Source organism: Pholis gunnellus, assembly GCF_910591455.1.
Source record: "Pholis gunnellus genome assembly, chromosome: 2".
NCBI lineage: Eukaryota > Metazoa > Chordata > Actinopteri > Perciformes > Pholidae > Pholis > Pholis gunnellus.
Window position 1 is genome coordinate 15,401,926 of NC_136536.1, and position 15,100 is coordinate 15,417,025.

General features: G+C 41.5%; 1 protein-coding gene across 2 annotated transcripts in view; it reads left to right on the top strand.

The window, feature by feature from the left end:
* Positions 1 to 15,100, top strand: part of clstn1 (calsyntenin 1) — a 35,999-nt gene that overhangs the window by 16,357 nt on the left and 4,542 nt on the right. Inside the window, exons 3-17 of one of the 2 annotated variants that reach the window (XM_079183081.1) lie at positions 2,003 to 2,198; positions 3,046 to 3,254; positions 4,049 to 4,198; positions 4,482 to 4,667; positions 4,775 to 5,023; positions 7,127 to 7,248; positions 7,400 to 7,562; positions 7,943 to 7,993; positions 9,028 to 9,185; positions 9,587 to 9,735; positions 10,755 to 10,999; positions 12,585 to 12,755; positions 13,041 to 13,186; positions 13,313 to 13,448; positions 14,274 to 14,458. In XM_079183081.1, the coding sequence (XP_079039207.1) occupies positions 2,003 to 2,198; positions 3,046 to 3,254; positions 4,049 to 4,198; positions 4,482 to 4,667; positions 4,775 to 5,023; positions 7,127 to 7,248; positions 7,400 to 7,562; positions 7,943 to 7,993; positions 9,028 to 9,185; positions 9,587 to 9,735; positions 10,755 to 10,999; positions 12,585 to 12,755; positions 13,041 to 13,186; positions 13,313 to 13,448; positions 14,274 to 14,458 (2,516 nt within the window). The remainder of the gene's footprint in view (positions 1 to 2,002; positions 2,199 to 3,045; positions 3,255 to 4,048; positions 4,199 to 4,481; positions 4,668 to 4,774; positions 5,024 to 7,126; positions 7,249 to 7,399; positions 7,563 to 7,942; positions 7,994 to 9,027; positions 9,186 to 9,586; positions 9,736 to 10,754; positions 11,000 to 12,584; positions 12,756 to 13,040; positions 13,187 to 13,312; positions 13,449 to 14,273; positions 14,459 to 15,100) is intronic. The other variant, XM_079183082.1, reaches the window with a different exon arrangement.

Sequence of the window (15,100 nt, forward strand, 5' to 3'; positions counted from 1 at the left end):
GAATGAATTTTATAATTATCAGAGTGACTTTAGCAATCCATCCACTAGTTTTGAGAAGTGAGGGGAACTTGTTGAAGGTCAGACTCTCCAGAATCCCCCGAAAACATGCTGACATTAAAACCTGAGATTTCTGTTGCTTGTAATTGGATGTTCTGTCACTTTTTACGAGTCGTTTCTTCTAAAAAGAATCGCTGAGCTGTTAAGAAAACTGCAAACACTTCGACACCACCGGCTTTTCATGAATGTTTTAATCCTTTCTTTCTTTCAACTGGCTGAAGAAGTTTTACTTCCGATATATTCTGCTGGTGATTGTGTAAGCTTGTTGCGTAGAGTGTGCTTCCTTCCTGTCCTCTGTGTTTTCTCTGAGATTCTAACTCTTCTTTTAACTGATCTGGGTTTATCTTCTCTCCCTTCCTTGTAGAGAGTTTTGAGGTGACCCTCACTGAAGAAGGTGATCTTGGGCTCTTTCTTCTGCCTTGTGCTTAGTTGTTACAATTAACCCACTAATGCAAAAACAGCATCCACACTTTGACACAGAACCTCCCGCCATGCTCTTTAATCTCCCCATTTGGTTTTGTTCTCGATTTTATGTTCTTCTCACCCTCAATTTTTTGGACTTCCAACAGCTGGATGAAAAGTGTGATGTGGGGCTGACTTTACTTAGAAATATCTGTGCATGAGACATCCATTGCAGTTTGCAGACCCTAACAGTTTTTCAGCTGTCACCAGGAAACAGAAAGCTGCTTTAAAACAGAAGTTTTCAGTCACTTTGCTGCCATTTTGTCCAGTCAAATTCTTTCAATTAAGAAAATATTAATGGAAAAGCCAATTTCTGACACATTCAATAATAAATTTAAATCTGAAAGGACACAAAATGATTTCACAACCTCTTAACACACATTGGAGCAGAAATTGACACCATAATTGGTATTTAAAGAGGATAATAGCTCTGAAAATGTCTTAAAAGGCATCATCCATTGTTGTGGTGCCTCTCTGTGACCTATCAGATCTATGCAGGTACAGTGACTCCTGTGGACTTTTCTTGACATTAAAGTCTTCAACTGAAAGCTGCTGAGATTGTTAACTAATGCAAACTCTCTCTGCTACAAAGTTTCTGTTGTTGCATCTTTGCCTCAGTGGATCTCTTGAGTTAATTCTCCGCCACTAATCTACCATTAGCATGGCTGCAGTTGTCATTTGATGTGGATGTCAAGCAAGTTGATATTTCTAACCCCAGTTCTCATCCAGTACTTTTTGTTTGAATACTATGCTAGTAGCCGTTTGGTTCTTCTATGATTTCATTTTATTTGATTCGTTTTGCAGTAGTTTTGGGTGAGAGGCGAAATTACACGGGAAGACTTTCTTTGGTTAAGAATAAATATTTTCGGTGGTGTTGGCTGAGAGTTTTTTTCTTTTCTTTCACAAACCTTTTTGGGTTTTGATTGCTGAATTGGTGCTTATTACAGTGCCATTTCACAAATCTTAATTTTTTTTTAAATTATGTTAGTTATTGTTTCTATCACACAATAGGCTGTAATTTGTATTCATTACAGAGATCAATGATCTTTGCTTCAAATACTGTTTTCTATGTAACTACATTCTGGGCTTGGTTTCATGAATTTGATTTCTAATATCCTAAGTACCCCTGTGAAATGCCTGTCCATATCTTTTCGGTTTCTGCCTGCATGACTGGATGCAATGTTTTGAAGTGGCTTGGGAAAAGACACTCCGTCTTCTATGATACTAAATGTCCCACATCCTCTCCCAACTCCCCCCCCAAGTACCCACCCATATGACAGTGCTTTTGGGCTTCCTCCACAGACACCACCCATCCCAATCTACAACTCCCTGGCACCCAAAATCTGTGGCTGATCTTTTTTTCTTTTTTTGCGTGAATTTATGGTTTTCATTGTTAACACAATTTTTCATTTGAACAATAATATTCTACGCCTGACGTAAGTTATTGTGAGCAAAATCTCTTTTTGGCTCTTGACGTGTTCAGGTGAGATTTGCGGGTTCAGGATCCACGGGCAGAATGTCCCCTTCGAGGCAGTGGTCCTAGACAAGTCCACTGGCGAGGGGGTCATCCGAGCCAAGGACAAGCTGGACTGTGAGCTGCAGAAGGAGCACACCTTCACCATCCAAGCCTACGACTGTGGAGAGGGTCCTGATGGCGCCAACATGAAGAAATCCCACAAGTGAGCAAACCTCTTTTCAGTTTGACTGTACAATCAGAGTGCAGTCAGTTATGTTAAAAAACTAAAAAAGTATATTCACGACACAGAAAATGATAAGAAAATACATACAGAGTGAAGCATTCAAATTAAAACCTGCTCTCTCATATTTATGGGGATTCATTAAGAGTGCTTTCACACCTAACCCATTAAGTGTGGTTCATATGCAACAGTAGGATCGTAAAGATGTGATTTTACCATGAATTCAAAAGTTAAACTTTAATGAAATCCTTCTGTGGGATTGTGGGAATTTTCAAGGGGGTGATGTCCAAAGTGATCCATATAACTATCCAAGATCATTTGGTAAATATGCCAACATGAGTGCAGAAATGTACCCTGATGAGCGCGTGTTCTACTTCATGTGTTTTGACAGTTTCCCATCAAAAAGTGAATCAATAGTGAGTTAGTTGCCGCTCTAATCAGATCTATTTTTAGTCTGGACTATGACAGCTTATAGTCAATTATTTCTTTGTGAGAAATGTATGATCACCAGAGAAGATGAATAAACACGCTGCAAAGCAACGCTTGACTTGCTTTCAGTCACCACGATTTGATTTCTCCCAGTGTGTCCATGGAGCGACGCTGACGCAGGATAACAGTCGCCAAAATGTATTAAATCAATGAGTCACCTGTCAGTCCATAGGAAATGTTCATTCCTCTGTTGCTACTGATATGAATAAGTCAGTGTGAACATCAATGCACCAGAACAGAATCATCATGAAGTGTGACAATAATATATTTTTCTCATATATTCTAACTATGTATTGAACATCCCACGCTGACAGTCCTGACTCAAGTATGTCTCTTTCAGGGCCACTGTCCACATCCAGGTAAACGACATCAATGAGTATTCACCAGTGTTCAAAGAGAAGTCCTACAAAGCCACCGTTATCGAGGGAAAGAAGTATGACAGCATCCTGAAGGTGGAGGCAGTGGATGCTGACTGTTCTTTCCAGTTCAGCCAAATCTGCAACTACGAGATCGTCACTCCTGACGTGCCCTTCACCGTCGACAAAGATGGTAAGAACCTACAACTAGCAGCCTTGTGTTAGTGCATGTCGGGGGGGGAAAAGCAGCAGCAGTGCGTGCCTAAGAGCCACATTGTTATTGACACACACCATATTGATCTGTCATTTAGAATTCAAGGCAGCTTGTTGCCTTGTGAAACGATGACGGTCTCCTTGAAATGTCACCCGAGCTGGACATTCGTTTCAGACTATGGGGGAATTTATCTTCGTGTCTTGTTAAAGAAAATGAAAGATCCAGTAAAAAAAGACATCAGATATCAAGGCTCAGCTGATGTGACGCCTCAGCTTTAATAAAAAAGAAAATACAGACCGGTGATAATAGGAGAACAATCAGTGTGAAGATGTTATAATGTTGGTATGGTGCTCAACTTTGACGGCTAATTAGTGTTTGAGGTGGAAAGAAAAGAACCTGAGATTAAATCTTGGTCAAACTAATTCCTTCCCTTTCTTTTCACCACTTGCATGCTAATCGGGCTACAACATTAGCGTGGTAATGAACAATATAGCAGCTTAAGGAAAAAGATGCAAGTCAAAATATTACAATGTGGCCCTAAAGAGATGTCAACTAATATATTGTGCTTTTAGTTCAGCTTGACAGTGAATCACTTTTGGGCCTTTCAGCAAAGATTCTAATTATATTTGGCAGCTTTTAAAAATATTTGAAAATAGTGTGCTATAGTTGAGTTTTTTTTTTTAAATACATTTCCTAACACAGCTGCAGCTTTGAAATTAAACAAAGAGCGTTCCTGGCACTCTCTCCTTTTTTTTTTTTCCTGCTTCCCTCAGGCTCCATCAAGAACACAGAGAAACTGAGCTACGGCAAAGAGCGCATGTACAAGCTGACTGTGACGGCCTACGACTGTGGAAAGAACCGTGCCTCCGAGGACGTCCTGGTCAAGATAAGCGTCAAGCCCACCTGCAAACCCAGCTGGCAAGGTATCAAAGCTCTCCTCTACTCGCTGTAGCTCGCCCACCATCACTGTTTAGGTGTGTCTCTGTGTTGAACAAAAGCGATCCACCAATGCAGAGCCCACACAGGCTGCCGTTGTCCAAAAGGTTATTTAAGCTCTAAGGGCTTTTATCGTGTTTATGAAAGAAATGAAGCACTTAAAGTTCTTAGAGTAATTACTATTGCCTCAGTATTGACTGCTCACATGTTATCGGCGCTGTGCTGAAGGACATCTTTTCGTTCTACCCTACCTCTGGCTTTGCCTTTCAGGCTTCAATAAGAGGATTGAATACGAGCCTGGCACGGGTAGCCTGGCTCTTTTCCCCAGCATGCACTTGGAGACCTGCGACGAGCCAATCACGTCCATCCGAGCCGACATTGACCTGGAAACAAACCATATTGGCAAGGGCTGCGACCGTGACACCTACTCTGAGAAGTCTCTGCACAAGCTGTGTGGTAAGTAACTGCACCACCGGAAATGGTTATTGTCAGTATTGCGTCATTGGAATCACAAATCCAAGTGCCCTAAACAATTGCCTTTGCACTCTTTGATTGTTTTCTAGGAGCCAGCTCCGGCACCGTGGAGCTTCTGCCTGCACCCAGCAGCTCCGCAAACTGGACGGTAGGTCTGCCCACCGATAACGGGCATGACAGCGACCAGGTGTTTGAGTTCAATGGCACCCAGGCCATCAAGGTCCCCGATGGCCTGGTGAGCACCAGCCTGAAGGAGCCCTTCACCCTCTCTGTGTGGATGAGACACGGCCCCGGGGCCCACGAGAAGGAGACCATCCTCTGCAACTCTGACAAGACGGGTAATGTCCCTCGAGAAGCTCCAGTTTGACTATTAGTTTAATTGTTTTATGAGCTGGTATTGGTTTGCAGGTTGTCAACTGTAAAAAGACAAAATAACATAATTAGAGGCATAATCTGGGATCTAAATATAAATAACCCACAATAATACAGATATGAGCGTGACTCGCTCCTGTATTGATTGTCAGGTCCTCTAATACGAAGACATGACGTGCACATAAACTCAAAGCTGTTTTGGTTAATTTTTATGTTTCTGGTGTTGCTAAAGGGTTGTTGACCTGAGTAATATTTGTAACAATCTGGGAAACAAAAGTCCTGTACATTTCGGAAACTAACTCACTGACATTGTTTTTATTTTTAAATGGTAAGTCAAACTCTGAACTTGTATGTGAATATACCTTTTATTTATACAGTCAAAAACTGCTGATTGGACCATTTGACATTAATGGCAGAAACACATTAAAATAGCACCAAACAATACGTAAAACTAGTACCATACATGTATTAACCATTGTTAAGACCTGACATGCACTCAGTTGTCTAAGAAATGTACATTAGAATAGCTGGTATCTACTGTTAAAACCTGCGTTTCTTACAGAGCTGGCCTTTTCTATTTCTGTCACTCGCTGTACATTTTGCGTGTGGTTTTCTTGATCTTATTGACTGTAAAGTCTGTGCCATAGTCAGTGAGAGGCAGTTCATCAGCTTCTGTTCGACTGCTTACATAAGAAGGATTACATCAGAACGGCTGTGCCCCGGACAGGAAGCTCCCATACCCGTGATCTCAGCACCATTCATGACCTCCATTCAGCGCAGCATCTGTTTCACAGAAACATTAATGTATCTCGTTCAGTTCGTCTACATTTTAGTCTTTAGTTCTTAATACTAACGCTGTGACGCATGGACATTAGATTTTGGACCACCAAATGCAGTGAAACAATTATGTTAACTATCAAATGTATGTGGCGGTTATTTTTTGATTAATTGATTAAGTTAAATGCAGAACAAAAGTCACCAGAGTGTCTTAAAATGTCTTATAGTCCGACCAGCCACTTAAATAACCCACAGTAGCAAGCAGACAAATCTTTATTTCAACGGTTGGGTTCATTCAATCGTTGTTGTTATTTTACACACAAAACATTTAAATTAATTCTTCAAAGTGGAAATTGAATTGACTTGCTGTAAGCTGAGCAACTGATTAAATGTCTCATAATGGACACTAATTCTGCTTTAGCAAAGTCTTACGTTTCACCCAAGGCAGGGATGTGAGTAGACTCATGACTGTCCCTTCGTATGAATATTAATACACTGTAATTCTAAATCACAATCAGACCCGAGTCTAGAACCCTATTTCTGAAACATGATATGATACTATGTTACTTCCTAAAAGGGTGGCCTGTTGTTGATGTGATTATCTTAATCAAATGAGAGGAAGACGCAGCTTTTCAGGTCTGTTAATGGATGACAACTTCTCATTTCATTTAAATGACATAGACCTGCGGTGTAACCTGATGCTCTCTAATTATACCGTTTGACATCATATGACAGATGTTGGTAAGATATTATAATAGACGAAGCCTATTTATATTGAGAAAAGTATTGTAAATCTTTGCATCTGTTCAAAGCTTAACAGCCAGTAGCTGTTTAGTACAAAGTTTACATGTACATGAAGACTTTTTGACTTCTGTTGTTTTTGACAGCTTCCTCCAATAACATGATCTATGGTTACACTTCCACCGTAGAAAATAGTACATTTGTCAATAGGAATTGGTTGTGGAACTTTTCTGCCACTGTGAAAACCTATTGAGGCATGTTTGTACTTTTGTGTTAGTCATCAGTAAATGTAACACAGTAATACAATAGGCTGCACAACATTTTGTTGTTATTGTGTTGTAGTTGCTTTTTTTTTGCTTCCCATGGGCTCTATAAGAGATTTGCTGCTGAGTTAAAAGAAAATAATAATACTAGTAAATGTCTTCTTTTCAGTCTTGTGTTTGGCAGTTGGAATAATCCATCCATTCTCCAAATATTCACATAGTTCTACATTTACATATAAATTCTGGAGCTACATTTTCATATCTCCTCTCTCATATTCTCCACCGCAGAGATGAACAGACACCACTACTCGCTGTACGTCCACAACTGCAGGCTGATCCTCCTCCTGCGCCAGGACCCATCAGAGGCAGAGAACTACAAGCCAGCCGAGTTTCACTGGAAACTCGACCAGGTCAGCTGCTTCTAATACCACACTTTGTTTGGAGGACGATAGCCTGCTTAACACATGATAATTAACAAGAATAAAGTGAGGTACAAAGCATTACGTAACTCTCACGGTCTCGATTTCATCTTTTACATTCCCTCTGTTGTGTCCTTCACAGGCGTGTGACAAAGAGTGGCATCACTATGTGCTGAATGTGGAGTTGCCCACTGTGTCTCTGTTTGTGGATGGCACTACATTTGAGCCTTTCCTGGTCACAGAGGACTACCCGCTGCACACCTCCAAGATCGAAACGCAGCTCACCATTGGTGCCTGCTGGCAAGGTAACCTCTTCAATACGTTGTTTAGAGGAATGCTGTGACAGAATACATTAATATAAAATTTAATTAATATAAGTGTGAAGCACAAATACATTGTAAAGAAAGAAGTGAATCTCTTTATGGTTTCTCTAACATTTTGCTATTTCTGGTGGCTAAAAGATGCTTTAATGCAACCTGATAATCTCCAAGTATATTATGATACTTATTATATATTTGTTGATTAGAGCTTGTGTAAAAATGTAGCATGCATGTTATTTTGTTAACTCTTTGTTAGATTCTTAACTGATGCACCATGGCGTACCTATTTAGCATCTGAATCTCTACTACAGATCCTCAACCTTCCTCCCTGTCTCTCCTTGCTCTCTTGTTTCTGTCCTTTACAGACAACTCAGGACATGACAATGACACTGAGTCAGTCTCTGAGCCCACCTCAGGTTGCTCAAATCTTTCCCTTACTCCTCAAATATGTCCATGTGTCCACAATGTCCCACCAAGCTAACTGCATCGTCATACCATTCCGACTCAAATGATTCTTACGCATTGTAGATGCAGAAAGATTTGTTTTTTCGCAAGTGTTTGGAGCATGATGCAGTATGTTAGTGTGGTTTTAATGCTGCCTGCATCATTTTTTGGTTTCGTTGTCTTCATTCTCTATTTATGCGCTCTTCTCACTGCAGCAGCCAGTTTTTCACTGCAGCCTGATACACCTGAGCAGAAATAGACATATAATGAGCACAAAAATCTGACCTGGCTACAGCATTCTGGTCCTGCAGGATCTTCCAGAACATGACCTTTGGGTCAGAAAAGTAAACTCCTCCATATCAGATAACAGGGCTTCAGCAGCACACACACACACACACACACACACACACACACACACACACACACACACATCACTTGATGACAGTGTGACCTTGAGACGTGGAGGTCCAGGTTTACCTCTGACTCTGCAGTGACGCAGACTTATACACATTATGGTTTAGGGAGAAGACACAGTAGTTGTTCCCCGTCTCATTTGGCAGGATTGATTCACCTCACAGAAATACAGAAATACTCAGTAATATTACAATTTCAAGGCTCATCATTTTTGTGTATTTTAACATTTTTCACTCCTTCCATACTTGAGTGAAAATAAGGTGACTAAAAAGGACTCATTTCACATTTTTTTTCTTTTCTTTTATTTCGATTGATGTGATTTTTTTCTACAGTAAGGCAGTGGTTCCCCCCTCTTAATGCAGATGTTGCATGCATAAGGCGTGTACACGCTCATCCATCATTCTCCTGTCTCCCTCACTGGGCCTCAGGCCTTGTAAGGGCACACATACTAACTTGCATGAACGCCATTCACGCCAGCTTTGCACATTGAGACAGCATGCTTGAATGCAGTCTGTGGAATGTACACTCGAGTAACTACTGCCGTGTGTTTGTTATTGTTTTCTTCTCCTCTTCACTATCCTGACGTACCCAGGTGGAAATGCTAGAATGGCTCAGTTTTTCCGGGGGAACCTAGCGGGCCTGATGATCCGCTCTGGCAAGCTGGAGAACAAGAAGGTGATCGACTGTTTGTACACCTGCAAGGAAGGACTGGACGTGCAGCTGCCCGAGGAGGTATCTTCAGCTGTCAAGGTGAGCAGAGCAGTGTTTTAGAGACCCATAACACACTCAAACCTCAGTCAGGCTAGACGGAGTATATGTTTGCATCAAGAAAATGGTCTTTCGGCTTGTGATCCTAGTAGGGGAAGCAAACTCTGAACTCCTTTCACAGGTTGCATCTATGTGTGGATTGTGATCAGTTCAATCAAAGAGTGATCTGAACAGTTTGTAGAGGCCCGAAGAGGTTAGAATATCCAGCATTTTACAATAAAAAAGCAGAAAGAAAAATCTGAAACAACGAATTATATTTATAGCTAAGCTTGTCTGTCATCCTGCAACCTCTCAGGGGGCTCCCTGCTACAAGGTTTGAAACCACTGCTCAACCTAAAATAAAGAAATATGTGAATTAAATGTGAAATTATTTCTTCTCTCAGGTTGAGTTCAACCCCAACCAATCCTCTCTGACCGTGGAGGGCGACGACATCGATGCCTTTGACAAGGTGATGCAGCACATCTCCTACTTGAACTCCCGCCAGTTCCCGACCCCCGGCATCAGGCACCTCCGCATCTCCACCACCGTCAAGTAAGTAGCAGAAACCAAAAATACTCCACCAGTTATTATCTTGTGTCGCCTAATCTATCAGCAGCAGCAGTCAGACGTTGAAGGAAACTTTCTGCCTAATAGACATTCAGAGAGTGTCTGCTTGGAATGTAAGGACGAGTTGTTCCTAGTTTCCATAACAAAGAGGGTAAACATAAAATGTATGAGGAGTTGTACGATTCAGCTTTTTGTTTGTCAGTTCTCTTTGATGTAGATTTTTTTTTTTTTTTTTTTTTGGATAAGTTATGTATTCATAGACTGAAATGTGAATAACAAAACAGCATTACATTTACAGATGATGTATAAAAAGAATGTATGAAGACTTTCTGCTGATTCTACTTCCAGTTAGTGTTGCAGTTTAACATTGCGTCTTGTTAGCAGATGCACAAAGGTGCATCAACACTGAGTTTTATTGGGTGGACTGAGCAATTGTCTAAATAAATGAAGAGGACACACTGTAATATGATGAGTTTTATTCACAGTGAAATGAAAAATTACTCCTTCTCACCTTGTAAGCTTTTTCTCCACACCATTACAGATATAAGCTAAGAATATGTTCATGTGTTTTTATGTTTTATTCCATTCCTGGAAAAGATAGTATTTCTTAGTACTTACTACGAAATGAGGCTTGTGCACCCAGTTCCACAATGATTCAAATGTATAAAGCGTCTGTGGAATTGTAAATCTGAACAAAAATAATGCGTATGCATATTTCTGTCTTTGTGCATATAAGCAGTCGTGAATCGACACAGTTTTATGCATCTGGCCCCTGGTGGCTTGAATTTATTCACTTTCACTTGCCACGTTTGTTCTGAAACTGTAACAGTCCATTTCAGTGTTTTCTCTTTCCCCATCTCATTGCCTGAACTGGACATATATAAGATTAAGGAAGCAGGGCACATTCAAAATGCCCCTTTTGTCTTTCAAAGCAGAGAGAGAACCAGCAACTTAATCAAACTATGATAAAACACCCAAGTATTCAAACTAAAATCTTCCCTCAGATGCTTCAACGAGGAGTCCTGCGTAACAGTGCCAGATGCCGAAGGTTATGTGATGGTGCTGCAGCCTGAAGAGCCCAAGATCAGCCTGAGTGGCATCGACCACTTTGCCCGCAGCGCCGCCGAATTCGAGAGCCAGGAAGGTGTGACGCTGTTCCCCGAACTACGCATTGTGAGCACCATCACCCGCGAAGTGGAGGCCGACACTGAGTCTGAAGCGGCAGCGGGAGCTGATGATGACCCTACGGGTGAGACAAATGCACATATGTCTCCTATGAGAACAACAGATAATGTTGTAGGGAATTTGTAGATATAGCTTACCCCTTTTCAGGGGATTTATTGTGTTCTTAGCTCAACAATATGTTCATCTTCTGAGTTTTATCCACTGAATACTTCGAAACTACCACATACGTAATGTTACTCTGAGGCAGTGTGATACACAGTGATACCCGATCCGTCACCTTGGTTTGAATTACCTTAGACACTGAATGTGAATGTAGAGTTGAGAGCGGTGTAGATGTACAGTAGCTGAGCTATTGTGCCTGGGGGCCGAAGGGATTGGACACAGACAGAGCGAGAGGGAGGGAGAAAAGGGATAAGTTGTTTACTACTTTCTGGGAGGGGCAGTGACCGGCCAGCCATCTGTTGTGTGAGCAGTCTTGTGCGTGAGCTAAGTCGTGTAGAGACAATAGACCTGACACAGATACAGGGAGCTGCAGTGTCCTGTGGTGAACAGCAGGCCATATGGGACAAAGGGGCTTACAGAGATCTGTAGCTATTACCTGCATTACCCTGCCCCAACCTTCCACAACCAACTAACGAGATGTCACAGCAGATGATTAAGAATCACCCAATAGCAGCTTCCACTGAGTCAAAAGGTGCACACTGTTTTTGCATGGAATATTAATTGGTATATTAATTTAGAAGTATAAATTAAATTCCTTTCATGTCGCTATGAGTTTCTGAGTAGTTTTCTACCTTTTTTTTCTTAAACAAATAAAACTGCTGTTGACAAAGTAGCACCAATACTGCCTATTAAACATGAAACTAATTTGCTGTTCACAACACTGTGTTCAACCTGCAGTGGTTCATGATGAAGCGCAGCTATCTAGTCTACCTGTTGTATTGACCATGGTAGTTGGAGCAGCTCAAGTTGGGCTGCTCCGTTGCCGATTATTTCTAATGATCAAACTGCGGTGGCCCTTGTGTTATCATCTAGATTCAGTTCTTCATCCTCCCCTTCTAACCCTCACCCTTTCACCATTAATTGCTTTCTAAAATATGAGATTTGAGAAGCTCATTAACTAGTCTTTGTTTTTATCAACTGGCAATTTCACATAAACAGGATATTTTATTTGACGATGTTTGGTATAGGAATATTGCTTTCTTTCTCATCTTGTATACATTTCCAGTGTTGGTGTGTTAAAGGGTAACTCCACCAACTTCACACATAAAAGTCCGAAGGTGTTGAGTAAGAAAGAAGCTATCTTACCAGACCCCTGCAGCCCGCTCCTCATCTCTGCTTGGGGCTAGCGACTCAATGCTACATTAGCTGCTACGAGCATAGGAATTTCAGAATCTCTGACCCAACTGTCTGTGGTTGATTTGCATTCTGGGTAATGTAGGTGTAATAAGAAGAATGCATGGAATAACTAAGACAGTATCTCTATTTCTGCTGCATTGATTTTGATCCATGTGCTTTTTTGAATTGCCCATCATTGGTCCGACATGTTACAGGAGCGCAATGCTAATTAAGTGGAGTACTCTTACAAACTTACATTACAGGCCCGATGTACAATAAGCCCGAATCTTTTCTCTCCATTGCTCTTTCAGTGCAAGAGACGGTGGTGTCCGAAGAGATCATGCACAACCTGGACACATGTGAAGTGTCTGTGGTGGGAGACGAGCTGGACGGGGAGCACGAGGGCCTGGAGGTGGACATGTCCCAGCTGCAGCAGCATGGCCTGGAGATGAGTTCCTCTAACCTGGGCCTCGTCATCACCGGTACAGACACAGAGCTTTCCAAACATATCTGTGATACAATGAAAGCTTTGCACAAGATGTTTAATACTGAGGCCTCAAATATTAACAAATATATAAGTGTAGTTATTAAAAGTTTAACCTAGAGCGATTTGAAGTCACAGTTACCAAGTCTACTGTCTCACGGGGTATAATCTTTAAGGATACATTTCTAAATCATCTTAAAACCACAATTTTTTTTTTTCCAAACTATTCCACAGCAATACTCAATATGTATCTTTGACACAAGCTCTCCTCTGTATGTTCCAGGTGTGAACACCATGGCCAACTACGAGCAGGTCCTGCATCTTATCCGTTACAAGAACTGGCACACCGAGGCTCTCTTTGACAGGAAATTCAAACTGGTCTGCTCCGAGCTCAACGGTCGCTACATCAGCAATGACTTCAAGGTCGAGGTATGACTGAGCATTTGTTATGTGACGCGTTCAAAACAGAGGCGTGCAAGCAGTGCCCTAAATACTTGAGGTACATCTGACATTTTGCGACAGCATACACATGTTTCTGTTTTTTATTCTCTCTAGGTGAATGTCATCCACACAGCCAATCCTGTGGACCATGCCAACAATGCCTTGGTGCAGCCCAACTTCATTAACCCTGTGCACCATGCCTCTGTGGATCTGTCCGGTCACAACCTGGTCAACGCTCACCAGGCCTCAGGTACTGCAGCATGTGAAACGTCGGGGTTCAAAAACGATACACCGTGTTTCTTTCTTTGTCCTTTGCGTCATACAAGCCAAGACTCTGTTTGTTTTTAGACATGTAGAGATTGTTTACGTCTTTCAAGACGTTTAAGCATCATGATATATATTTTATTTGACTTGATGACTGATTGAGCTTCTCATTTTTGCCTACTGAAACTTCACCCAGTTGCAGCATTTTACTCATACATTTAAATGAATAACAAACAGCATAATCAAACTAGTAATCTGCTTAATTGTTGTTGCTGTAGAAAAATGTTTTAGCCTCTAGTGTGACAAGCATTGCTCGGGATGGATTACAATCTATTAACCAGAAGTAGGGCACGTATGAAACACTGGTGTTTATTTTTTTTTTTTCTGTGGCACAAGTTTAGGGATTACACTTGAGTGCTGTCTGTGACATCTGTACACATGGTGGTCTGAACTCCAACCATTTATTTCCTGGCTTCAGTAATCCTCTGGGCTGTCAGGCTCACTAAGCCTTCCACGCAAAAGAGAGGCCCTTTCCTGATAATGTGGGGCAAATATGGAGCTGGTTGGAGGGACACAGGCAAAGCTATTTAAAGACACGTACCTAGAGCTGCAGAAAGCATCCTTCTGCAGTTTACTAAGAAGCCATTAACATCAGCGCTGGCGCACCATGACACCAAAGTCCTTGAAATGGCCTCAGACAGACGCTGTGTCTCCCCCACATAAAGCTCTAACAGGGTTTCCATTTGCAAATTGAACATAATTCACCTCTAACCTATCATTCTGTGTTCGCTTGTGTTTTGCTTCATCGCAGTTGTACCCAGCGCTGCCACCATTGTCATTGTGGTGTGCGTTAGCTTCCTGGTGTTTATGATCATCCTGGGCGTGTTCCGCATCCGAGCTGCACACCAGGGCACCATGAGAGACCAGGAGAGCGGCAAGGAGAACGAGATGGACTGGGACGACTCGGCCCTCACCATCACCGTCAACCCCATGGAGGTAATAACGCACAGTGTGTTTGCAGGGAGGCAAAATGAGTGACTAGTTTTCTCTTGTGTGATTAGCCAGTGAAAAGCTGAACAGAATTTCACTTCTCAACAAAATGGGCTCAGCTTTTTCACCTGCCAATGCTCCCTGGGTGATGTTGTGACTGTGGCCTAGTTTAGTCTGAGCTTTCATGATTGACAGCCCTGTGGGGACGGGGGAAGAGACTTTGTTTAATGTTACCTCGCTAATTATAATGAAAGATTTATATATCAATATTTAGATTATTTTTGTGCAACCATCTTGTGGAGATTTAGTTTTTTGTTGTTTTCCCCCAGCCAATAAAGCAGCACCCATATTTTTGTCTTAAAGTCCAAAGGGAACATTTGTAATGAATGAGTCAGTTTGTACGCAGGATATAGATATTTGTACAGTGGACTCACACCTTTTTGAGTCATGTGTGGGCTTGCATTCATTTATATCTTGTTCTTTGCTAATAGCTAGTAGGGCTGGGCGATGTGGAGAAAATCAAATGTCAACGTCAATGATCAAATACCTCGATATTTTTATTGAGACAATGTTGTAGGGTTGACTGTTGGTGCGTTAACAAATTATCCACAAAAATAGATATTTGATAAATAATCATCAGTAATGTGG